Source organism: Ostrinia furnacalis, unplaced genomic scaffold (assembly GCF_004193835.3).
Source record: "Ostrinia furnacalis isolate ACB-3 unplaced genomic scaffold, ASM419383v2 OfSCF0166, whole genome shotgun sequence".
Lineage (NCBI taxonomy): Eukaryota > Metazoa > Arthropoda > Insecta > Lepidoptera > Crambidae > Ostrinia > Ostrinia furnacalis.
Window position 1 is genome coordinate 327,979 of NW_021130405.1, and position 27,577 is coordinate 355,555.

At 36.7% G+C, this 27,577-nt stretch overlaps 1 protein-coding gene across 1 annotated transcript; it reads right to left on the bottom strand.

Moving 5' to 3' along the window:
• Nucleotides 1-1,126: 1,126 nt before the first annotated feature.
• LOC114353211 (uncharacterized) lies at nt 1,127-3,531 on the bottom strand. The gene is made up of 2 exons (XM_028305116.1): nt 2,544-3,531; nt 1,127-2,498 (listed from the first exon to the last, which is right to left on the bottom strand). Exons 1-2 carry the CDS (start codon nt 3,020-3,022, stop codon nt 1,127-1,129), a joined length of 1,851 nt encoding a protein of 616 aa, XP_028160917.1. The 5' UTR covers nt 3,023-3,531.
• Nucleotides 3,532-27,577: the final 24,046 nt, after the last annotated feature.

Sequence of the window (27,577 nt, forward strand, 5' to 3'; positions counted from 1 at the left end):
ACCTTCATGAGGTCGTCGGTCTACCTTGCGGGTGGACGTCGCACGCTGCGTTTTCCGATACGTGGCCTCCACTCTACTCAACTCCAACCAAATACATCGCGCTCTATAAAAAATCATACACACTCGCATCTCTCTATATCTTTTCTTCTCACTTACTTTGCAATTGAATTAGGTTGTTTCATACTAACTGAAATTTTCCGCGATTAGTTTTGTAATTTTCGAATTTTCACCTTTACGTGAGCGATTTTCTTTAATTAAATAACATAATTGGGTATTTCTCATCGCCACGGTTCTCATCGTCACCTTCGTGGCGAATTTTATTTCTAACTTATTTAAACTTTTTGTAAACAAAAATTGTAGCGCTTGATGTGAAGATTGTATTCTCAGTAAATCAGTCAAATAGTGAGTTTCGTTTGGAAGCTTTAACGTTTTGAATTTTTTGATGCCACGAAAGTGATTCTGTACTTCACAGCAATATTTTTTTCTAATTTTATTACTGTAAATGACTCGTAAGTGTTTATAAAACATATATGTTGTCTTATTTTCATAGATAAATACTAATAGCAATTACATAATATAAATAGGTACCTAATTAAATACAAGATAAAATTCTACCGATGACGTCACCTACTAAGAAGATTCTACGCAATTGGTTTTAATGGTGACACTGGTGGCATTCTGAAATGCTAAAGAAACAAAAAACGGATTATCAGTACCTCAACAAAAATATTTTTTTTATTTAGGCCTCGTATTTTTGTTGTACAACTTTTAACTCAAACTTCAGATTAAATTTAACTTACAAACAGATACACAGTTACATATACAGACATACATACAGTCATACAGTCAGATAACAAAAATACGAGACCCTTATTTATTTATTGATGTAGTGATCTCTACTTACCACGTATAATTTATTAGTTATTAAAATATTGTAAAAACATAAACACCAGTCACTATATTTTAAAATAAACCAAAGCAAGAAATCACTTTCGTGGCCTAAAATCACCTTCGTGTATAAAACACCACGAAGGTGATGCCACGAAGGTGACGAAAATTTTAGTTTTTTATGAATTATCCTTAAATTTGAATTTAACGGTTCAAGTCGAATACTACACAAATAAGTCTAACATGTTAAGTTTTCNAAGCTCGTTTCATCATAAACAGTCCAGTTAGACATATATTCATAAGGATAAATACCTTTTCTACGCAATAATGCAAATTGATGTTCATTTAGACAAATTTTATGTAAATGTGTGAAGTCAGCATGGTTAAGATTATTAGCCAACTGTTCTAAACTGGTGCCCATAAATTTAAATGTATCAACAAATCTTGCTGCAACAAAAGTATCGTCTGAAAGAGGAATAAACTTAGTAAAGGAGATGTAATTTTCCTTACTTTTTGGAATTACTTTGATGGACCCGGGAATACGGCTTAGCTCCCGAATGAACAAATGGCAGTCATAGCCTGACAAATTGTGAAAAAAAATTGGAACGAATTTTGGGATTTGAAACTTAAGATTACAAAACGAGTGAGCGGCGCCTCTATAGGTACCTGTGAAGTGACAGTGATCTCTCACTTTATCACCAATTAACAAATTTGAACATAAGTAACAATACTCCGCGCTGTCAAATTTGTATAAATCGTCACCGTCAAAAATAATAGGCACAGGATCCTCGGAAGCCGATTTAATGATGCTGAAAACTTTTTTTATGTCCCTCTGTAAATAATCAACAAACTTTGATGCACAATCAGGGCCACGATAACTTACTAAACGATTAAGGCTACTATCATAATTACAGACAATGTAATATGCAAACGCAGCTGGAATATGTCGTTGTGTATTCGTTGTGTGATGCCCTTGAGTTTCGTTGCATGGTTGGAGCAACGTTTCGAAATCAGCGTATATTACAAAAGGTATGAATTGTTTACATTGAAAATTTTTAAACTGAACTACAGACCCTTTATCTGGAAGAACAGTCGTGACCCCTCCACACTCATGCTTCTCATATTGTAAATTTGATTTAAAAAATAGCAAGCAATCATCGCAAAAGTAAATCTTCCCATGATGTTTAGTAACTTGCTTTCTTATCAATTTAGGAAGATCCTTTATGTGACAATAATGCGATTTACAACCATCTTGCAACAAAAGCATGTTAACGTGGTACTTTTTTCTTAGTTTGGTTTTGTATAATGGGCCCGTAATATTGTTTTTACTATCCAAACCATAGACATTAACACTGATATTTTCGTTATTCTTTTCAAATATCTTTATGTCTTTAAATGAAACAGGGAAGGACATATTACTTAAATTTAATATAGTACTGAAGTGAGGATACGAAGACACTCGAAAACCATTCTTTTTTGCTGGGTACAACGCAGCCATTACAGTCCATGCGAAACAATATTCATCATTATTTTTGATGTTTACACATGCCCGTTTCGAACTAATCGTTTTTGGCAATTTAATATAGCATGACCCTTTTAAAGGCGAATACCTATTAATGTTCGTTTCAAGATACTGAATTTCTAAAAGAGACCACCCACTTCCCTTTTCCTGGAATTCATCTATCTTTTTACAAAGAATTTCAGAAACAATCTCCAAGAAATCATTAAAAATATAGTTTTGATGTATGGCAATATTTTCTGTTGCAAATGACTTTATTTCCATGGAATCATCTTTAGGTAGAATTACTTTAACAAATAGTTCAAAGTTTATTTTCACGTTAACATGATTAGCTAACGCAGAGTCAATAAGTCTTTTCAACTTTGAAGCAATGCTAAGCAAGAACTGCCTTGGGCAAGTAGCAGCTACAGCGCTATCATCATCCGCTTGACGCTCGCGCTCTGCGCGTATACGATAAGAAGCTATGCGGTTCCGAAATGCTGAACTGATTTTTTCAATGCCTGTATCAAACTGTACTGCACAGTTATTTTTATGTTTAGTGCTACGCAAGTGACCTGGGAAGGCTTTACTTTTAACAGACTCTTCACAAATTGAACAGTAAATAGTTTTACCCATGTTGAAAGAGTGACAAATTGGATAAAGACAAGTAATTAAGACACAAAAATATTATAAGTTGAATAAAAGTATAATTAAAAACTTACAAATTAATTATCTTAAAACTAAAATAAACACCTACTTCTAAAGATTAAAAAAATCACTTAAACTCACTATTTGTTCTTATAAAATATTGGGTCCTTGTGGAACCGCCGCTTTGCGTCCCTTGCAATTTTTTTTAATTGCACCCAGAGCGGATCGTTGGGCTTCACCCTCAAGCGCAACTGTGCAGTCCACTTTTCAGCCCGCTGACGAGGATCCAGGTCGATGATGTCGCAGGTGTTAAACACCTTGACATCGAAGAAGATCTCCCCCTCTTCGACCAGCTCGACCTGGCGCGTCACGCCATCAGCGACTCTGCGGGCCAGGGACGACCACAGCGGCGACGCTTTCGGGACTGGCTCGGGGCACGGTCCGTCGGAGTCGTCGCCGAATAATTCGCTCGAAAGCGATTTCGCAGACTTGGTTGTGCCACTGAAATGGGTCTCGGGGCAGGGCAGTAAACCGGCTGCGCGCGCGCGTAGACCTCGCTGTGACGTAGTGGCAGGCTCGGCGCTGGTCGCTCGAAGTAAACAAAGGGGCGCGTCGTGTTACAGACTCCCCCTCTGGCTCCGAAGACGTCCCGACGAGAGAGCCAGGACTGGTGTGGGTGGCGGCTTGCTGTCATCTAATTGGTTTGGGATGTCATCTTTTTCGGCCGTCCACGCCTACGCAATGGCGCGGCGGGGGCGGCTGGAGGCATCGGCTTTTTGGGCCGACCGCGCTGATGGAGTGGCGCGGCTGGCGCGGCCTGAGGCGCCACCTTCTTAGGCCGACCACGCTTGCGGAGAGGCGCGGCTGGACTGGGCAGGGGCGCTGACTCAGGGCTCAGGAACGGGCGGAGCGCTGATGCGTGGTACAGGCCCAGGCACTGGTCAGGAGCATTGGGGTCTGCAATTTCAAAAGAACCAGGTCCATGACTTCGTAGGATCATATAGGGTCCATCGCGCCTTGGTGCTAACTTGGCGCTGAACCCCTTTTGAGAGCTGCTGAGAACATGAGAATCTACCATAACAAGATCACCGTGTTTATATTTGGGTCGTTCCCTTCTTTTCTTATCTACGTATTCTTTTCTCTGTTCTTCTTTCATCTCCTGTATTTCTCTTGCTTGTTTTAATGTATTTGCTAGTAATATAAGTTTTGGTGTTATTTCGTGTATAAAATTCTCCTTTTCTATAATTGCCTTTAAGTCATGTCGAACGTCGTCTGGCGTTCTTAATTGTCTTCCAAAAGTAAGGTATGCGGGGCTATACCCGGTTGATGCTGAGACGGCCGTATTCATAGCGAACCGTATACTTGATAACTTCTCAGGCCATGTAGTGTGATCATCTCCAACTAGAATCGCTAGCTGAGTTTTTAGGTCTCTATTTCTTCTTTCGACTGGATTTGTTTCTGGATGATAAAGTGGTGTAAAACCTTGTTTTATATCCAAACAATAACTTAATTGTTGTAGTACGCCACTGACGAATTGACTTCCATTGTCGCTTATGAAACGACGTGGTGTACCATACCTCAGGATGATTTCATCAAGGAGTATTTTAGCACATTCCTGGGCTGTTGCTTGTTCCAAAGCAAACAGTTCGACCCATCTTGTTGCGTAGTCTTCCACGATGAATATCCATGATTTATTATCTGGGCTCTTTGGTAGAGGTCCAAACAAATCGAAGGTTACTACTTCAAAACGTTGATTCATTGCAGTGGTTTGCAATAGTCCTGCCGGCTTCATGTTACTGGGCTTGTATCTTTGGCAGTTAATACAAGTCTTGACATAATTTTCTATCTGAGCTCTCATCCCTTTCCAGAAATAGCGTCTGGAGATTCGTCCAAGGGTTTTCTCGATTCCGTAGTGTCCTGCAATGGGATCGTCATGGTAAGCAGAAATAATTTTGTCTTGTTCTGCCTTTGGCACTACCAGCTGACAATCTTCATCGTCTTTTTCCGGGCTGTAACGGTATAACAATCCGTTGTCCATCACATATCCCTTCTTACTCCAGTATTGAGCATCTTCATCTTTCGTGACGTCTTCTAGGGCTACAACTATTTTCTTGATATCTTCATCTTTCATCTGTTCTGTCCTTATTTCTTTGGCACTTCTGTTTGGCATGTCTACTATGACACTGCATATTCCACAACTCTCTTGAGTTTCTGGATCGCAAGTAGGACGAGATAGTGAGTCTGCTACAACATTTGTTCTTCCTTTGATATATTTTATCGTTATATCGTAAGCTTGCAATTGCAAAGCCCATCTCGCTAATCGACCGCTTGGCGACTTCAGTGTCATGAGCCATTTTAGAGCTTGATGATCGGTTAAAACGGTTATTGGTGTACCTTCAATGTAACCTCTGAATTTAGCGATAGCCCAGACTACTGCTAGTGCTTCCCTCTCCGTGGTGCTGTAATTCCTTTCTGCTTTGGTCAGGAGCCTGCTTGCGTATTCTACGGGGTGCTCATTTTCCCCCTCCCCCTGCACTAATACAGCTCCGATGGCATAGCTACTAGCATCGGTCTTTATGATGTATGGCTTACTTTCATCAGCTTGGACTAATACCGGGGCCGAGATCAGATCAGTCTTCAACGAGTCGAATGCTTTTTGCTGTTCATTAGTCCAGCACCATTTAGCATTCTTTTTGGTCAGGCGAGTTAGCGGTTCAGATTTCTTTGCGAAATTCACTATGAATCTTCGATACCAGGAACACATTTGAAGAAAAGATAGCAAATGTTTCACGTTCTTAGGTTCGGCTTGTCCTGTAATAGCAGTGACCTTTTCTGGGTCTACTTCTAGTCCCTTTGGAGTTATGTAATGGCCAAGGTATTTAACCCTCGAGCAGCAGAATTTGCATTTGGCCCTGTTGATTGTTAGATTGTATTCACGTAGTCGGTCAAATACTTCTTGAAGATCCTTTAAGTGGCGGTCGTAGGTCTCCGACAGCACAATGACGTCATCAATGTAGATAAGGATCTTTATGTGGCTCAGCGAGATTCGGAATCTGTCCATAAGTCGCTGGAAGGTTGCCGGTGCGTTTCGCAAACCAAACGGCATTCGGACGAACTTGTAGGTTCCGAACGGGGTTACGAAACAAGTCTTGTCTTGATCTTGCTCTTGTACCTTAATCTGCCAGTAACCAGACTGTAAGTCTATCGTGGTCATATATGGCGTAGGTTTAGCTCCATGTAGCAAATCATCAATCCTCGGCAACGGATACATATCTGGAGTTGTGATCGCGTTCAGTTGTCTGTAATCCACACAGACTCGCGTTCCTCCATCTTTCTTGGGCACCATAACCACGGGTGCTGTCCACGGCGATTGACAGGGCTGAATGACACCTGCAGCGATCATTTTATCGACCTCTTGTCTTAAAAGTTGAGTTCGTGCAGACGACAACCTATAGGGTGCTACCGAAATAGGTCTATGATTACCTGTGTCAATGGCGTGTTCGATCTGTGTTGTGGGCTTACCGTTAGTAGTGAAGGCGTCTTCATTCCTTCTGAGGAGATCTTCTAACTGCTGGTGTTCCGTATCACTCAACAAGTTAATTGACGCGATATCACTGGACTCGAATAACTTTTCTAAGTCGGGGGACAATTCGGTTTCATCGTCGTACGTAGTGAGGCTATTTTTCGCGTCAAAATAAAGCGCATCTAGTACGGGTGAATGTCCGTCAAACATGAGTCGTGGTCGCTTATTCGGTGGGGTAGACAGATCGATTGGTATCAATGGTCCATATACCTGTCTTGGTGGAGTGGACGCATTGATAATGTTGGCAGTCTCTGGCACCTCATGAGCAATTTGCAATGGTGTTGTGGCTTCAATAGGCTCAGAGTGCTCACTGCCTTCTTTCGCTGTCACAGGCCTCGCTGGCTCTGGATCCTTGTTCAAGGCGGGTGTGGGTGGCTGTGGCGACTTTGGGAATTCAGGCGTTCTGGCAATAGGGGATATCATCGGTGGTAAGTTGAATTCATCCTGTAATTTGTCGATGATTACTTGATGGATGTCTTCCTCCTCAAGGTCGTAAGCAGTCGAGGGGTCATCCAGGAATCGGCAAGTCATCTGAGGGATGTTCAACATTAGCATCGCGTCCATGATGAATCCGACCCCCAACAGTGTGATGTTGCGCGTAGCCTGAGGTAAAATCACGAAAGTGGAGGGCACAACTCTTCCAAATATGGTGATGGGAGCCCTAACTGTTCGGACCGTCTCACTGTGAACCAAAACCCCATTCTAGCTGGACAAAATTATTTAAGGCTTGTAATAGGTCCTATTTGCTTTAAATACTCTTACTTTGATATGATATGTTAAAAAAAAAGCACAGAAAGCTTTTAATTAGGATAAAACCAAAAACCAGTATACGCTGACCCACTTTATCAAACATTTTGTACGTGTATGGAGGTCTAGTTAAACTGGACTTGTAAGTTAAGGTAAATTATTGTGTTTTTATGCTGGTGCTCGATATTTTAACAGCTTGACATTAGTTCTGTGAAAGTATTGGGTTATAATGCTAAACTTAAGCCTTAGTTTTCTTATACATGGCTATTAATAATAATGGAAATTAAATAAAACGATAACAATAATAATGATACTACTTATATTTATTGTAATTTGACTTATTCGGAGTCATCACAACTAGGCAAGCTCACATTTGCTAAACTGTCCTCGTTTCTTACTTTTCTTACGAAATCCAAAATTTTAGAATAAGTCATGGAACGTTTTTCTTCAGGGACCCGCTCCAGTTCAAAAGCTAGCAGTTTTGCAAACTGTTGATTTCTGGGGTCTAACGGTTTTTCCAATTCAAAATCAATATCGTGTATTAAGTTCACTTGCCCTCGCACATCACTGGGATCCCATCGATTTCTTTTATAGACAATACAATCTAAAATATCTGAATATTGGACCTGTGTTTCTTTATTCGTTTTGGATGAAGATGACTTCGATTTTGATTCACAGAATTTCCTCTTCTTTACAGATCCAAGAATGCTTGGGGACGGAGATCTATCTTCATCAGACATTTTTAACTATATTTTAACACAAATAACTGTTGCTGTTTGGTAATGCTTTAACTTCATGACAAATACTTTTTTTAACCTACCTACTTTTTTGTATTGTAGAAAAGCGTTTTGTTTATAATAAAAAAATAAATATAAGATATAATAATATTAATAACAAAAAGAAAACCTTCATTTACAAAAACGTATGTAGTTACTTATTGTACCTCCATATTTATTTATTCGGTAATATCTTCTTCACTTTCACTATCTTCACTTTCGTCATCTTCTGTAAGTTCACCGGCAATAGGATATATTGTAGATATTACAATTTCGGGTGACTTAAGCAGCTCTAAGACCTGGGAAGGCAATGAACCACTTTTCTTTTTTGGAATTTCTCTCTTGCTATTAATTAATGGGTCAGATGAAATCAATAACATGGAGATCATATCACTGTTTGTCGCAGTTCGCGAACACTTTCGCGTATGGTGTGTTCGGAATCTACGACAATCTTTGTTTCTTGCCTCCTGCGCCTCTTCAGAGAGCTGTCCAATTGGAATCAGATAATGTTTTATAATATCTGTACTATGTACAAAAATTTTGTGTAGCGTAGGGGGCATATAATACCAGGAATAATGACAAAGATATAGTGATCTTGTCGCACGAGCCAGTTTTTCAAACGCTTCTAGATTTATATCATACCCTGATGACAGTGCCCTGAGCAAGAAACTAAGATTTTTCAGTAAATCAACATTCAATCCAGTAATTTCGGCACTGATTTCAGGATTTGAAAAAAATTTACGTGCCGTATTTCCATCGTTTGTAGAACCGTACCCAGGTTTTGGCTTATCTATAATTAACCCTAACTTTTCTCTAAATGCCTGTTTAATTAAAGCTGATCTTTGTTGTACTGAAATTTTATCATCTGCTTCCCTTACCTGCCATTTCTTAATATCCAGGCGATAACTTATATGTAACATACACTCAAAGCATCGCAACAAAGCATGTAGAGTTGATAAACCGAAACCTAATTTATCTGGATCAACTGTATACTCTCTGTTTTCATCATTTAGATTTTTTGACGTTAATCCACATAAATAGCACCTTAGAGATGAGGAAGTTTCGGTTAAAGCGTTACATACTTTACCGTCGATCATGGTTAATAACATTTCGTACTTTACAGAAACTTCTTTTCCATTAATCTTAGGGTTTCTGCTCGAGCCTTCTCGAACTCGAGAAAACTCGAGAAATTTGGCTTCACTCGAGACGAGAAAAAATAACCGGAGCTCGAGAATTCTCGAGTTTCGATTTTGAAGCTTTAATAGTCTTGAAAGCCTGTTTTCTTAGACAAAAGTAAGTTTTTAATTATTAAATAGGTTAACGTTGCTTTAAGACTGGCCTAGTCTTCCTTTTTTAACTGATTTGATTTGCAATTAATGATCTCAATCGAAACTAAGTAATAATGTTTACCTACGAGTATGCTATACCTATTCATTATGTAGGTATGTTTAACTCTGACTAATTTAAAGACCAAAAAATTTGTTAACTGTCTGTTAGGTTAGGTACTCGTGCCTCCTCGTAAAGTTTATTCAAGTCGTTATTATAAATTATAAGTCATTAAAAATATTAAAAAGTGTTTTTTTGTTTATAAAAAATAAACTGTTTATCGTAATTTTGCTATTTGGACTTGTGTCCTTTGGAAAACAAGTGATTCAATTGTAGCTCTAGATTTTTTATTGTTATTTATCCTTAAAGTACACGCTACTTTATGACTTTTGTTCCTTTAGTTAATAAATAAGTTATGATTATTAGTTAATATTAATTATGAAAGAAGATTTCGTTTTTTGTTTTCTTACCAAAATAAGTGGTACTAAATTCTAATATTGATTGTTGTGCATTAAAGTAGGTATATTAGATTAAAAAACCTGTGTTTTTATTAAATTTCAACCGATTTCAACAGTTTTAATTTAAAGACTCGAGACCCGAGAAAACTCGAGACTTTCGCCTCGAGAATTCCCGAAACTCGAGAAAAAAAATAGGTCGAGAAATCAGAAACCCTAATTAATCTCAAACACTTTGGATACCAATTGATTTATTTCTTCTAATACTTTATTAGTTTCACTCATTGTAAGCTCAGTATTCTCTTTGGAGAAAATAAATTTGATAGGTCGACAATACATCGTTGACGAAGGTCTAGGATTCTGCCATATGATACAATTATCACTATCATACAACCGAAGAGGCACTAGAGAAAATACAAATAAATACTCGTCAGTCTCATCAACATTGGAAAATTTTTGCTTATAGGTGCTATATCCGGAACTGCCATCACAACCCCATTTACAAATCAATTTAAATTCTGAAGTGGACATGTTTTCAAGAACGTTACTCTGTGCAAAAAGTAAACGTTCAGCAGTTTTGTCAAGGATTGCCTGCAACTTAATTTCTGCCCGTGTTTCGTCAATATAAATAGAATCTTGAACAGGATAACAATTTTTTTTTTGCCTTTTGTACTTTACTATATGACGGAAATACATTGTGACCTACTTTAAGTGCCCATTTTCTACTTTTTTTGTATATGTAGCTAGTACACTTAGCATCGATATAATAAGCTAACGCTTCGTCATTAGACAAACACCGTGGAGAGCTAGATACTGAAAGTTTTTTCTTCACCTCGCCTGCTTTTTCAGGACTTTCAGTAACATCTTTAATTATATTTGCTACATCACGTTTTCCTGATAATCTTGATGATACCTGGGCGGCCATTACTAATTCGTCAGTACTGCGGGACTTAATCAAATCATCAACGCGTCTTCTTTTTGTTTTACACGAGGCTCGGGCAAAGTCAATCTTCGGGCGACCAGGACTAGGAGTAGATTGACTTTCTGTAACTGTAAATTGTGTTACTGTAAATTTAAAGTTCTCACCACTAAGCCATTCCACACCAATCGGCCTTGTCTCAAAATAGTCCCGAGTTTTACCAGACTGAACCCATTTTTCCCCTAATTTTGCGTTTATCCGAGTTAAATTCTTTTTAATTTTTCGTAAACCACACTCCGTAGCGTCTTTTAACTCGAATCTAGCTATTAAATAATCTAATAGTCCAGAAGTTTTATTGTTTTTTGTGTGTTTTAACCACTCCTGATAAAACTCACTTCGCGTCACCTCCACTACGTTTTCTACAAAAAAAACAAAGTTGTGCTTTAGTGTGCTGTCTACAACCTACTATTTCTTGAAGCTAACATATGTGGCTACTTCATATAAAAAATCCAGCCCGGGGACATGAGGGGTAATGTAGTTCCCGGTCTCGCAAATACAAAAAAACGTAAAAAAATACTTATTTTCAATTTATTTCGACATGTATCTTAATTAATTAATAGGTATTAGGAATAACTTTTTAGTTTAATATGTAACACATACCTTCTAGTTCACGATCCATAACAAAAATTTTCACAATTAACTTAGAATTAGTCAGGAGACACTGATATATCAAACGCAAGAAAGTGAATGATTTCATCGTAAAATACTCACTTGTTCAAGTTTGACTTAAAATTACTAAATTATCGGAGGGTATTTGCTAAAAATAATGACTGAACCCTTTCTTCTGGTTATTAAGCTATCGTTTTTGATAAACCAATCAAAGATCGGCGATGACCCTTTTTGTCCAGCTAGAATGGGCTTTTGGTTCATAGTGCGCCATGAGAATGGCAATTCAGAAGTTTGGCAAGGCTAGTACTTATTCATAAGATTGCAGAGCAAAATGTAGGTACTTACCGATCGAGGTGCTGCCCATTGTTGTGTATAATTAAGTTGCTCATTTTCTAACACCATAGAACCACCAGCCGAGCCTTGGCCGAGCCACACAAAAACGGTAAATCCCAGGCTGAGTATGTCGTTATTGCAATCAATCAGAGTCCGTTTGAATAGCCAAGTTTGTAGTTAATAAATAAAGTTCCGAAAATAAAAGCTAAAACACAAACGAATCACAAAGAAGGATCAAGCAAGACAGCAACACAGCAAGAGTGAGTGAGAGAGAAAAGGTGATGCGAGTAAATGACAATTTGACTAACAAATAGGGATGTCCATTTAGAATAGACATAATCGATTAAATTGATCGTTTTTGAAAAAAATTATTTTTAAACATTGTGTTGCTATAAATATTTATTTTATTTATTTAATAGGACAACCAACAAGACATACACTGGAAGACAATCAATATTTACAACGTATTTAACTTAATCTAAGTGCTGCCTTAATTATAGGTTGCCACGGCATGCAATAGTGGACTTTATACATAAACAGTCTAAAGGTCTAATGATTAGACTCTAGTCTAATCGATCATACCATTATTTACTTAAATCGAATTAAAAAAGCGCATCTCTGTCTCTGCTCTGTCAATATGTCGGTGACTTTGATTTCATTTAAATACTTTTATAGATGACCCACGCTGAACTGTCCCGCGAAACTCAATGACAGGGGGGCGCTACCATCGTTCAACTATATGGTTTCCAACATGACAAAAATCTGAACCAGCGATCCGGTATTGACGGTGGCGCCCCACTGTCAATGTCATCGATAGGACAGTCCAGTATTTTGGAACTATAAAATATTTTTTCGAACTGCAACTTGTCCGATAGGTTTGGACACTTGCAAGTAAATAAATAAAATATACATAAAATTATGGTACATACTAAGTCTTTGAAAATCTTAGGGCGATTTTTATCAATGTCCTTTGTCTGCTCGATTGCATTGATGGCTTATCTAAGATTGATGGTAAGTAAGGTATTATCTATAATATCATTGGTAAGGAGGGACTGGGACTGTTCTAAATACATAATTATTATGATAGTTGAGATGGTTGAGAATATTTCCGGGTCGATCGCTTCCACCTTCGGCCTAGATAGTACCTACCTACCTACTTATACGCCAAACTATCTTATGATTGTTATGCATTGTTATATGTAGGGTTATTTTCGTTGTTAACGAAGCGTTGAATGGCGCGCCCGGAGAGGCTTAGTTCAAACGATCATTGCAAACGTTGTGATAGAGATTGAGACATGCGATTTTTGGTTTTACGAAGGTAATACGATAGAGAATAATACAAAATAATAAAAACCACCGGTTATAGGGGCATTTTTTGGAGAAATTTATCAAATAACCAAAAAAACACGAATTTAAAAGCAGATTTTTTTCAAAAAGTATCTTTTTTTATTATTTGTTGGTATTTTTTGTGTATTTTATGTATTTTTTTAGTATCGCCTGTTATTTAGAATTATTACTGTTTTTATTTTATCAGGATATACCGCTTAGTTTAAAAGTTATTACGTTTTCTTTACAATAAGTAATTGGAAGAAAAAAAATTCTATAAAAAATTAAAAAAAAATCTCAAAAATTTTTTGAGCGCTTTTTTGTCGATAAAAATAGGTCTAGTTTCATCTGTTTTCATATGTACACTTTAACGTGACTCACACTGTATATGTTTGTTACTTCTTCAGGTCTAAACGACTGGAGCGATTTTAATAAAATTTGGTATGGAGATAACTGACACCCTGGATTAACACATAGGCTACGTTTTACCGCGGATAACACCGTGGGGCACTGCTAGTAGATAATAAATCGGCATATGCGACCACTTGGGGATTAATGGGCTATTAAGGTGAAAAGAACACATTAAAATTTCTTCGTGAATATTTCAATAGAATCAAGTTTAAATGTAATTTCATGATATTTATGACAGACCTTCCAGTGGATTTGCACTAAGACAAACGAGCAATATATCTCCCAATTCGAGTCCAAGTGTGAAGAGGGTCAAGCAAGTTTTTTAGCCGCCATCTTTCTTCTTTATGGGCGATAAAGAAAGAATAAACGGCGATAAAGTACAAATTAATAAATAAACGGATACCTTTCCACGCGAAATGAACTTACCTTGGGTTCGTTATTTTTTATTCGTATTTTCTAGAGCTGTAAATTTTGTTAGGTTTTAGGTAGATCAGCTAGCTCCATTAGATAGATATTAAAATGAAAGAAAAGTTAATAAATGATTCATTTAAGCAAAGAAAAGCTAGTCTTAAATCGCTAATTACAAAAAGACTTCTTAAACCTCTTGAAATTTTTATAAGACAATTCAATTGGAAAATCTTTATTAACTCTAGCAATAAAGATTTCAATTGGATTACGTTTTAGAACGAATATTCGTTCGATCGTAAATCTTCTGTAAAGTGGTCTCACAGACTCGGGATCAGCAGAACATTTAGTTGGAAAAAGGAACTGTTCTTGGAACAGTTCCAAAGTTCTGTGGCCATCAAGTGCTCACTTGGAAACGTTTGAAATTCCAGTGTTGATTTGAAATGGGGTTGTACAAATAGTCTGACCGATAATGGCAAACTATAAGTACCTAAGTTGGTATATTTTAAAGTTATGACGAAGAGTTAAAACGATCGGCCTACTAAACCACTATTTGCTAAAACTCACAAAGCTCTAGAAATTCTCATTCTGCGCTTGATTATGATACCAAAATATTTAAACAGTTAGCAATAAAAATCTATTCATAGAAATCTAGAACATTCAGTAAGAATGAATCATAAAGAATATTAATTTTTCCCGAATTTAAAATACTCTCAGGAATTGAATTTTCTTATTTTTCTCTTCATAAGAACTTTTATCGACGTTGACCGAATATTTGAATAAAAAATTAATCGCATTGTCCGTTCTGGAGTTTTAGCTACACTAAGGCCCAGAACAGACGGTGAAACGCAACTGCAACGAAACTGCAACTTTCTGATGATTCTGATGAATGAAACTGAAACTGAAAGTTTCAAACTGGTCGCGTCATGTGTGGTCTCTCAACGGACGCTATGGCAGAAACTTAGATGCAACTCAAAAGTAACTAGCAGTTGCAGTTTCGTTGCAGTTGCGTTTCACCGTCTGTTCTGGGCCTTAGCGATTCATATTTTATTTATGTAGATTATTTAAACGTACTATCCAAACCAAGTCTTATGGTATAACGATTAACTGAGTCAGTGCCTGAGGTATAGGACCGGCACTTTGACATATTATGACGTGACAGAACATATAAATCTGAAGGAGATCTGAAGTCTCGCTGACGTTTGATCGCCACAGAAACATCCTGCCGCTCCCATTTGCCCCCCTCAAGGCCAGAAGCTGGGTATGGCGTGCTCCTCTCCCCTGTCTTAGACCAGAGAAGCTGAGTATGAGGTAGAGATGGGTTATACTAGGTAAATTTCATACTAGGTGCACCTATTCCTAGTATTTATTAATACTCGATCCAAATACCTATTCCACCTAGTACGTAGTAATTTAGCATACTTGACGCGACTAGTGCGGACTAATCCACGTAATATGACTTTAAAATACAATTTTCTCTGAAAAGATACAACCGTAGTATGAATAATGCAATTTGAAATTGAATAATAATTCCTCCCTTCATACTTCAACAGGCTTAGGACTGTCAACTTAAAAGTTGGCATATTTAAAAGATATCAATTTCATAAAAATATTTACATATTTTTTTCTTTTTTACATGAATTTACATGAATATGGTTTGACTACGTTTGTGTGCGTTTGCTTCGTCGCGCTCAAATTTGTTTGGTCAGACAGAGACGGAGTGAATCTCTACGTTCGCACATAAGCTTAGCGAGAAATACTAGGTGCGCGTAATACACGACTCCGGATTACGCAATAATAACCTCTATTACTTTGATGGTAGGGTCGTAAATCGTGTAATTTATAAAATACTAGGTGGATCAAGTATTTAAAAAATTGGAATAGGTGCCGCCTAGTACTGTAAAATACCTAGTGTGTGGATCTGTTCTAGTAAATACGTCTCATCTCTAGTATGAGGCACTGACTTAGTTAAGTTCTCGACCTATAAACATAACAAAAGTAGGAACTGATAGCATTTTACACAACCCGCATTCCCTTCCCGATTTAACCTCGCATTCGTTCACGATAAGGCCAGTGGCTGGCATGGCACGTTGCCAGTGCGTGGCTTAAGTAAGAATAATTAAATGGCGGCTTTTCTAAGCCGAGAAAGGTTTGAAAATACTTTGTATCATCTATTTTATGAATTGAAAAGCAGCTCGCAAACAGCCAAAGAAACGTTTTTTTAGAATCTTAATTTTCGATCGAGTCCAAACTAAAGTAAAATATACCATACTTTCGAAACAGATTTCGTGCATTACTCATTTACTCATTGCGTCCATTAAGTCTTTATTATAGTGTTTTAACGCAATGTTCATTCATCAAGCAAAAACGAGCAAATTTATGCTCTGTTAACTTCATTATTGACTGACAGAATAATTAATGACTTTCATAATATCCGATATAAATAAATATGTGCCTACCATGATAGAGTCATACTGCATTTCATTACTGAACTACTTACACTTAATTTTATTTGAACTTTTTGTACACTTTGGAAAAAATGGTATTTGGTTCTTCTTTACAAATGAATGACGAGGGAAAGATAGCAATGACAACAATGGAATGTGTTTTTTTGTTAACATTAAGTACCTAATAGTTAAGAATCAGCGTTAGTTTTAAATAGGCATAATATTACTTTTTGTTTTTAAATTCTGAAATGAGGTTTGATCCATAATATAGATTCATTAATCAACAATAGACATCCAAAGTTATTAATGTCTACACGGGCTCTAAGGAAAATTATGGAAAAATGTCGAATAACTTTTTTTAGTTAGATAAACTGAATGAACGACAGCCAATCACTCTTGTTGTTAGCTTAGCTGAAGTGATTGATCTTCTTAAAATATTTATACGAATAGTGTTGTATGTATGTCTACACTGCAGTGGTTTTCAACCTTTTTCATGACAAGACCCCCTTAGCATGAAAAAATATTTCGCGACCCCCCGACCAGTTACTTTTTTTTCATGCATTTTATAATGTTCCAAAGATGTTGTAGGGACCGAATACTTCAATCCATACAACATTTACGCATTTTCATAATTACATTTCTGATAAATATTATTTTCTTTAAAATATTGATTTCTTTAAAACTTTACTGTTTTTTTTTACTGAGGTAGTCTTTACGACCTCTCGCGACCCCCCAGGGGGTCGCGACCCACAGGTTGAAAAACACATATTCAGGTGCTCTCGATTTTTTTAGTTATTGTAGAATGGATTGGTTCTATGTAACCGATATAGGGTTAACTTCCAGTCATGGGGCCTTATGGTGATGTAGTTGAGTTATTGGACAGTATATTACCTATGGAAATAAATAAAGCATTTCTATTTCAACAACTAAGAGACGCAAACTGATGGCGATACAAGGGCGTTAAGTTGCAATTAGCATTTGAAGTAATATTCATAAAGGCCGTTCAAAGGGTGCCTTGTCCAATGACTGGTAGCATCCAATGGCTGGAGGCTGACCTTACATTGGTATACTTATACTATGAAAGGATTCTTTCGATTCAGAGGTTTTGTTGTGTTCGATTTCGTATGAACGTACCTAGGTATAATTAATAATTTTTCATTATCAACAACCATTGCTTGACTCACAAAATACTAATGATAAAATAATGTAAATAGTAATGATTGCTTCATTTGTTACGGTTAAAATGTCGCGAAAACAAGTTAATTCGGATAATCTAGTTTGACAGTTGTTAATTTGAAACTGTCCCTTTTAATTTTCCTTAAGAGTTTGAGTGAAAGTTCATTAATTGGGAGCAGATATTTTGAATTAGCTAGACCTAAACTAAATTTCTGTATTTATCTTTAGAATTATAACTTAATTGGCACTAGAGTTAGTGGAATACAAATTATTCAAAATAAGTAATAAAACTTTTCTTAAAAATCTTTAAAAAGTGTTGCAAGTGTTAAAATTAAGACAATAAAGAAATATTTTCTGAAACAACACTTTTTTTAATGTCACGATATGCAGCCAGCATTCAAATTGCTTAAAAACGCATTCTTTGGTCTTGTGCTGTATACATATAATCTCAAATTAAATGTTTAGTCAAAAATGCAATAGTACTTGGTATTTTAGGTTGCAAATGTTATATTGTGTGTAAAGTTCCATTAACGGCGCAATGTATCAAGTCGAGTCGTCCGCTTAAATTCTAGATTAAAAATATAAGACAACACTTTTGTGTGCGGTACCATTGGTGAAGTAATGTATTTGGCGAGTACATTTTCACAACATACAAAATGTTGGCTCGCAAATTGCTTTCAGCTACAGGCAAATATATTCTGTGGGATTAATTTCCTCTGAAAAAATATCAGTGTTTTATTTATACTAGTAGTTTCGGTTTAAAGAATCTTTATTCTCATAAGAACAGGGTAGTTCACTTACATGAGATTATAATAATTTACAACAATTGTCTTGTGACGAAGCATGCGCAAAGCCCACAAACAAAAAATAATGTAGGTACATAAATAATTATTAACATTATTTCGAATAAGTAAACATCAGATCTGCAACTCCGTTGACACAGAAATAATGGCCCTCAAACTAACTATCATTTACTCAGTCAGGACTAGGTAGGTGTGACTAGGTGTAGTGAGTAAGTATCCACCTACTAAATAAATAAGATTGTAAAAGAATACGAGATTTTTTTTTTATTTTTACTGTTCGGGTACTCGTAGAAAACTGTGCGGGATAGTGTTTGGTTCGCCCAAGTTGGCAAGTTAACAGTGAGCATTGGAGTTGTGTAGTGTAGGAGACAGTGTACCAAAATTCATATTTACAAATAGTTGTTTAGTTATTATATTTTTGTAGTTTGTATTTCAAAATAAGTTTATATATTTAATTTATTAATTAATTTATTTATTTATTTAATGTATTTTATGAGTCTTTCTACAGATGAAAGTTTCATAATTAGATTGCAAAAAATAATAGAGGATTATGTATTTTAATTTATTGTTTTACGTTTTATTCACTTTATAAGTAGGTGTAAGATTTAGTTTTTAAATTAATTTGTCATTCAAGTAATAGTTAATATATGTTCTTTGAGTTTTCGTTTGTAGATTTGTATACTTTCACTATTTTTGATTGAATCCGGAAGTTTATTATATAGTTGAACACCTTCATATATTATATTCTTTTTTCCATACCTTGTTGTTCTCGGTTGACGAAGAAATAATTTGTTTGTGTTTCTTAAACTGTGTGTGAATGTTTTTTTAGTAAGAGTTATATTTGTTTGAATAGTGTTTTCCAGAATTTTTTTGATCAATAAACACAAGTTGTATGTGTATAGTTGTGTTATATAGTAGTTTAGTTTATAGTGCCAATAACTATTTAGTGACTAGCATTTTTTTTAAGGATAATACAATATTTAAAATTATATTATTTTTATTATTTTTCAACTGAGCTGCTTCGCCAATATTTCGTAGCAGCTACGGCGTAGCTGTAGCAAGTATAGGTAATTGGTCACAGCTACGCCGTAGCAGCATTCGGAACTACGTCTACGTCGTAGCATCGTAGACGCTACAAACGTAGAACTGTATGTAACCGCAGAATAATAATAAGTATGTAACTCGGTTTATAAAAGACTGCAAAAAAAGTTACCTATACTTGTAGAATATTATAGTTATCCTTCATTGAATCTCATTAACTCAAAATACCTAAGTAGTGTTTTTAATATTTTTTATTCACATAGTTTCACCTTTGGAGAGATCATCTTCAGATTTTCGCTTTGTAATTTTCTTTTCACATCATATTTATAGCGATAAATTGATTACAATATTACATTGTGAGAGTTTTGAGAGTAGGTAGTCTTTATTTACCTTTCCTTTCTTAAAATTGTGATATTTTTATTACCATTGCAACTGTATAAATATTTATTTCCTGGAAAAAACTTGCTTTAAGCATTATTACCAACACGACGACAGCACAGCTTACACCGTCAAGCAAAGGAATGCCCGGAGTGTCGTGCCGCAAAGGAAATAATAAATTAGTGGCACTATCTAGCGGAGCACGCGCCGCATACCGCGCTGGTTGAAATAAATCCGGGTTGCGTGTCACGTGACCTCCTCACCTGAGACAGTGTGTAAGGCTGGTTTTAGTGTCACGCGGACTGTCAGTGCGGATCGCTCCGCACAGCCGAACTGTATGAACTGCTTGAGAGCGAGCGGTTCCTCCGGACCGCATAGGGTTGCCAGGTCCAAAAACACAAAAGCCGGACTCTGTGCTTCATTTGGCCGGACATTTTACCCTAAAAGCCGGACATACCTTTCCTTTTTAATTGCTAACGTACCATGTCACGCGAGTGGGGCGGGGATGCAATAAGAGTCATAACTCATGAGTGGGTACTATCATCTTAACATTATTCAGTGGCTCGAGTTTCGACTGGCGCGGCAGCCACATAAAAAGCCTAACAAAAGCCGGACAGGCCGGACAAGACAATATTTGGCCGGACAAGCCCCTAAAAAGCCAAACATGTCCGGCTAAAGCCGGACGCCTGGAAACCCTAGGACCGCATCACTCTAAAACGCTCCCTAGAAGTTCACACAGATCGGCCGTGCTGAGCGGATCCGCACCGGACGGTCCGCGTGATACTAAAACCAGCCTTAATATGATGTAACCTATGTGAGGACAGGTGTAGATATAATTGGGTAAAAAAGCAAGAGTTCAGCTGGGTTGCACCATCTACTTTAACTTTGACAAATTAACGTCAAAAATCATACAAAAACACCGGTTATCGTTATAGTTACGGTCAAAGTTAGGTGGTGCAATTCAGCCTTAGAATTAGTCCGTCAGTTAACTAGTTAAAAAATACTCGACACGTATTTTTCACTTCTTCAAACTAATGACAATTTGAAGGAGATGTAAATTCAATAGAAGAGGCCCGTGACATCAAGGCGTGCTTAAAAGTGTGACACTTTGTGACGTCACGCGGAACGTCAACGCACCATAACTTCGTAATTACTTGTTTGTTTGACAAATAAAAATATACGTGGCCAATATTTTTTGATAATGTAATTAATGGACTAAGTTTGTTTTTAGGAAAATAGCCTCATCATCATCATTTCAGCCACAGGACGTCCACTGCTGAACATAGGCCTCCCCCAATGACTTCCACATCGCACGGTTGGTAGCAGCCTGCATCCAGCTTCTTCCTGCTACCCTTATTAGGTTGTCGGTCCACCTTTTGGGTGGACGTCCCACGCTGCGTTTTCCGGTACGTGGCCTCCATTCCAGAACCTTGCTGCCCCAATCGGCCGTCAGTTCTGCGTACTATGTGCCCTGCCCACTGCCACTTCAGCTTGCTAATTCGTCGGGCTATGTCAGCGACTTTAGTTCGTTTACGGATCTCCTCATTTCTGATTCGATCTCGTAAAGGAGGTCTAGGAAACTAGCCTATTGCATTTAAAAGCCTTAAAAAGGTTCACGCGTCGCATACCACGCTGGTTAAAATAAATCGGGGTTGCTTGACTCATGACCCCGGCCCGAGTGTGTTATAATGTCATATTTTTCTATTAAAAAAAAAATTAAATTGACAAAAAAGAGAATATTGAAGTCGGTGGCCAGATTGTATCTCCTAAACGCATTACTTTGCTCAACTTGATGCTCTACCAATGTTGTTATTTTCTTATCTAGCATTTACCGAAAGCTTGTTTATTTACTTATGACTTTAGCGCCGCGAGCCAAAAGCTTGGCTACGTCGAGTATATCAGATTAGATTTATAATTACTTGATTCTCTAGAGAGTAGACTTCTATTTAAATATTAATGCCTTTTTGCCTTACTCCAATGAAGCATTTTCCAAATTTTCCACAGCATTTTTGCCTTTAATTATACATTTTAAAGTCCATTTATAAACACTGTTTGCTTTCAATATACGTAAATTATGTTTAGTTTATAGTAGGTAGCATAATGGTGTAACGTGTCAGCAGTAATTAGTAAAGTTAAGTCAATAATGGTTATAGTTCTTGCAACTCACGAGGGCGAGTGAGCTTTACTTGTGTATGTACATACACGCTTCTCTAATATACATTATGGTTCAGTGTGTTTATTTAGAACCAAATGCAAAATCTCTCTTGATACAAGAGGCTTAGATGATGAAGAAAGATGCCACAGTGTTTATCTTGATGTCTGTATATGTCGGTATAAGTGCTCTTGCTCACTAAATTAAAGATTGCTCCATCACCATCATCATAATTTCAGCCATAGGACGTCCACTGCTGAACATAGGCCTCCCCCACAATGGCTGGTTGGTGGCGGCCTGCATCCAGCTACCTTTATGAGGTCGTCGGTCCACCTTGTATCATTATTTATCAACCTATACTTGTAAATTTTTGTTGCAAAACTATAACATTTACAGAAGACGTCACAATATTTAGCATGTACCTAGATTAAATTTCATTAAATGAAAAGTTCAGTAGTAAAAAATAATTAATTGGTAATCCCAGTACCATTGAATACCGGTCTAGGGCGTGAGTCGTTCAAGCAAGCCTCCTCCATCCCACCAGAGCAATTAAATCCAATTCATTAAAGAAAGTTTGATAAGTTGAACTAGATATGTATCTACTCGTACACGACCTACGAACATACTCCAAAATCATTAAAAATGATTTCTTGAGGCGTTCCTTATATTATTATTATCTGACTCCAGGGTCAATAAGTCAGTTGAGACATAACTAATATGATAGAAAGAGTGTAGTATTATTTATTGAAAGTTCTGCACAAGATATTTATTTATTTAAACTTTTTGCACAAAAGTAGAGTACCTACAGTGGCGGACTTATATTAGATTAATATGTTTACTATTCGGACAGTTAAATCGTTGTTTTTTAAATCAAGTTGCAAGGAAATCTTCAAAATAGCTAGTTAGAATAAAGTACTTAACTTACCTCTACCACCAACTATAAAAACCGGAACAAATATTAAAATGAACCTGTTATTTTAATAACGAAATAAACTTCTCTTCATAAAGTTTGACCAATAAAAGCGTCAGCGTCACAATTTTGAAGTGGCTGCAGCCACTTCAAAATTGTGAAGAATACCGATAAATGACGAACTTTCCCGTTTTTCGCGGAAGTTAAACCATTACAGTTTGTGCCAGGGCCGTAGTGAAGGGGCAAATATTATGTTAGTGTCCTAACAAATATTAGTAAGAAATAAAATAGTGGACTATATAAAAATAGGTTGCTGTAATTCTCGCCAGCCTAATTACAATAAATTATGAGAGTACGCGGTATTCGTGCGACGACGGTGGTGTCCAAAGGCGAGTGTGTGAGCCGAGCGCATCCGATGATGACGCTGCCGGCCCGAGGTGACGTTAGTCCTCGTACGCCGCCCGCACGTCTCCTCCCGCGCGTTGTTGGGTTCCCAACAATTAATTTATAATTTGTTTTCCTTTATATTTTTGGAGTGATCAATAAAATCATACCCTAAGCGTACAAACGCACGAGCGGTTAGTACTAAAGTCACTTGCGAGTCGTCGTTGTACGTGGTTTAAAAAAGGTTTCCTCCCTCTACTTGTTATGGCATCAGGAAAATACACAGTCGGAGAAAAAGTGGTGATTATGGAGAAAGACAATAGGAAATTGTTAAAATGTCTTATTATTTTGCGTGAAACGTCGCAACAAATTCAGTCACTTTATCTGCTGGTTGAAAAATAAATTAATAGTAAGTAGGTGCTTATCGTTATTTCGAAATGTAAGCTGGAGTAGTGGTAGTCTTCTTTTTAAATTTAAAAACGTCAACACCCCCTAACTCCGTCCCTGTCATCCACGAAATGTTACCACTCCAAGTCTTGCATTTGTTTACGAGTTCTATGTTTGTCTACTCTTTTTATGCATTCGTCTCTCGATTCGTCCCCCAACTAGTTTGTCAAGTGGCCCAGAATGGTATTATGCGACCCAAAAGAGCTCTTGGCACGCTTCGTGATTTCAAATTGCGGATCTGCATTTTTTGATTGCGATGTTTTTCTACGCGAAGGGAATGATAAGGAAACTGGGATTTTTTAATGGGACCAAAAAGGTATTAAAGCAGTAAGGGCTACCAATGCTAAGATTTTTCGGGTGCTGGTAATGCAAGGATATCAAACGGCAGGAGCCTCTGTGAGATTCCACGAAACAAGGAAGCGGCGAACTTCTGCGAAAGTTTGACTTTTGATCGAACATTCACTCATTTCAAGAAATCTATTTATGAGCGATCAAAGTTACTGGCATAATGTCGTCGCAATTAATATTTTCGATTTATTACACAGTCTATTTATAGTCTATGAATAGCAAGTGTCTCCTTCGCAACTACAGGGCCTGTTAATTAGTCTGTACCTTCGTTGAAACCGTCCGTACCGGTCCTATTTAAAAAAGCGCGCATTCAAACGTATTGCTATTTATAGTATCAAATAACGACCATAACGAGTATATCAAGTTTCAGATACCACACCTGTAATCTTCGAAAAAAAAGCGAACGTGGTTTCAAACATGAAAAGGTTCATTTTTAGATCACACAATCCGCCTAATGAGTGACATCTTCACAAATTTCCATCAAAATACCTTTTCGCTTGCAAAATTCAAAGGTACCCGATTGCTTTCATGGCGAGCTCTAAATTCGATTGTGGAACCGCGTTGTCTGAAAGCAAATAAAAATATGTAAATGTACCGGGACGGTAGGGCTTTATCGAAAAACGTGATGCGGTCAACTAGCACGTACAAATTTGATGACACAGGTGTCTATGCGTACGGTTAGGAGAAATGTGTAAAACTGACTACCTTTTCACGCCTGTATACGAGTTTTCTTATGCTCCAGTGGACTTTTTTGCTATTTATACCAGTATTATAAAATTTCGTCTATCAATTTGTTTTTTATTTCGAATGGTAAAATGTATTTGTTATTTTACTTTTGGTCCCTTCTCTCTGTGCTCTCACATGCTGTGTGCTTGGGCTGTGTGTAATGAAATAACAATTAAAATGTCTAATATTTTTTTATGAATGAGATAATACGTTTTCTGTCTTATTTAATGTGCCATAAAGAAATAAGTATGAATTTTTTCCATCAGTAATAATTCACTCTCTTAAAAAAGCTTCGTTTCAAAAAACTGTGCGTCCCACTGAAATTTCGAAACTCAGGGGTCGAGCTTGAAAATACAGTCAACTGGTAGATTTTTAGATGTCCACATATCAAACTGGATTTTGAACTCCAATAACTAAAACAGGTGCTTCAAAATATGTTGTGGCTTTGTACACAGAATTAATATTATAAAACTAGTGTAATTAACACTAACCACCAGACCGGTCACAGCTAATGTAGTGATTAGTGAAAATTCAGCTGGAACATTAAAGCGATATAATTAAAGGCAGTTTCGGGGAACAATGTTGCCAAATTAAGACAATAATAGAGGTAATTACCACTTCCAAGTGGTATTAACAGAACAATCGATTGTGTATTATTACATCCGATGTACGACATGACTCTATGAATAAAAAATTATGAATAGTATTATAATTGATTATAATACAAGTACAGGTTACAGTAATACTAACAGAAGCCTTATCAAACCAAAATACGAATAGAAACCTTTGTTGAATATGTAATATTCAGGCTGGGTTGCCAAACTTTAACAAATGTCAAAAGTCTGTTAAACAATGCAAAAAACATCGGTTATTATTAAAGATACGGTTGGTTGCACCACCATCAGGCTAAAAATTTCAACAACTTTTTACAATTAAAGTTATTATTATCATAATCAGCTATTTGTTGTCTACTGGTTGACATAAATCCTATGTAATAAATAATTTAAGTAACTAACTACATATTTTTACATCCGTAATCGGTGCCCGTGGTAACAAAAGCTTTGAGTAGTTCGACACAGGATGGCTTAGCGTAAAAATGTCCAAGCATAATTCTTAATACTTACTCATATAACTATATTATTAAATTTTTGGCAAAAGGCAATGACCTATAAAGTTATACTCATCTCTAACATCCAAAATAATCAATTGAAACTAAATTTCCTAAACACATTGTTCCGAAGAAAACCTACATTTTACTAATCTTGGATTGCCTACAATTTTGTTAACCTACATCTGCGGCTAAGGTTCTAACCCATATCAAAGTGTCTGGAATAGTAATTTTAGTTGTAGGCACCACAGCTAAATCAAGGAATTCAGTATTTCTCGTAAGTTCCTAAAATTTCGGAGTTTCGCTAGAACATTGATGAATCAGGGCTTTGTTCTTTAGTATAAGTTCCCTGGGAAGGGCCTATGTACTAAATAAATTATTTTATTTAATTTCACTAGACTAACTGTTCCTGCTTCTTCGTGCCGATAATGACGATTTGTAAGAACTATTTATTAGTCCAAACAAATAAAGAAATTTTGACTTTTGACTTTTGTGCACGTCGGAACTTTTGTCGTTCAGTCAATCGAGTCAAAAAAAAATTTTTTCTTAAGTTATGATGATAAAAAGTTTTTTGACTCGATTCTCTATGTTGTCTTGTTACTCGTCATACTGTGTGCTTATAATTAGGTTGTCAATCAAGCTCTAAAGTTGGTAACATCATGGTGTAACATGTACACCTGCCTAGCTGATAAATAAATATATGGATTAAACAATGGATGCAATAAAGAATTGAGTATTGAGTATCAAGGCTCTCAGTGATAATACTCTCACAAATTGGCAAATTAGTAGGCTTATTTAAACATCTCGAAGTTTATAGAGTTCTCTCATATTATCCAGAAGAATGAAAGTGCGAATATTTTCTCGTTAATTTAGAATATTTTCGAAAATAGTTTATCTACCAGCGACACCTATGTACTCTTATATTGCGAGTGAAACTACGTAGAGGGCGAATTACAAAACTTATCAAATGTCATGGCAAACGAGGGTACGCTTTGATCTCCAAATGTGCGGGGTTCCACTCCTCCAGGGCACTATCATTTGTCATTCTAATTAATGGATATTGAACGTGGATTAATTATCAATATTTTGTTATTTAGGTACTTTCTATTGTTGAAACTGGACACTGTAAATAGTTAATTTAATTCATAACTTCAGTTTCGTGTGTTCTGTTGACTGTTCAAGTTTGAACATTTCTAAGAATGTATGATCTTGTTTTACACGTGTTGAAGTGGTAAGAACTCAAGGTTTCAAGTATTTATTCCTTGAACAAAGTAACCCTTTGATACACATATTCCATAGTCGATATTTGCGTCCCTATCTTACATAGGAGTGAACTGCCTTTGGCTGATATGATGATGGTGAATATTCTATAAACGTTGCTATAACGTATGCTTATTTTTGCATATAAATTATAATTAATCGAATAAAATACTTATTTTTGTACAGACTCAACATTGCCCCATAAACGAACACCTCGAAATTGAATGCAATTTGCTGTGAAACGTCAGATAAGTCATATTAAAGACAATACCCCGTCTTTTCGCATGGAAAATATTTTAATCAAATATCTTGCTACCCACTTACAGCTGCAGCGTTTCCGTATACGCCATGCAAATGAGGATAATCCGCATATGCAGATTTCTGAGAATTCTAGCAAAAGTGGCGAAAATAAA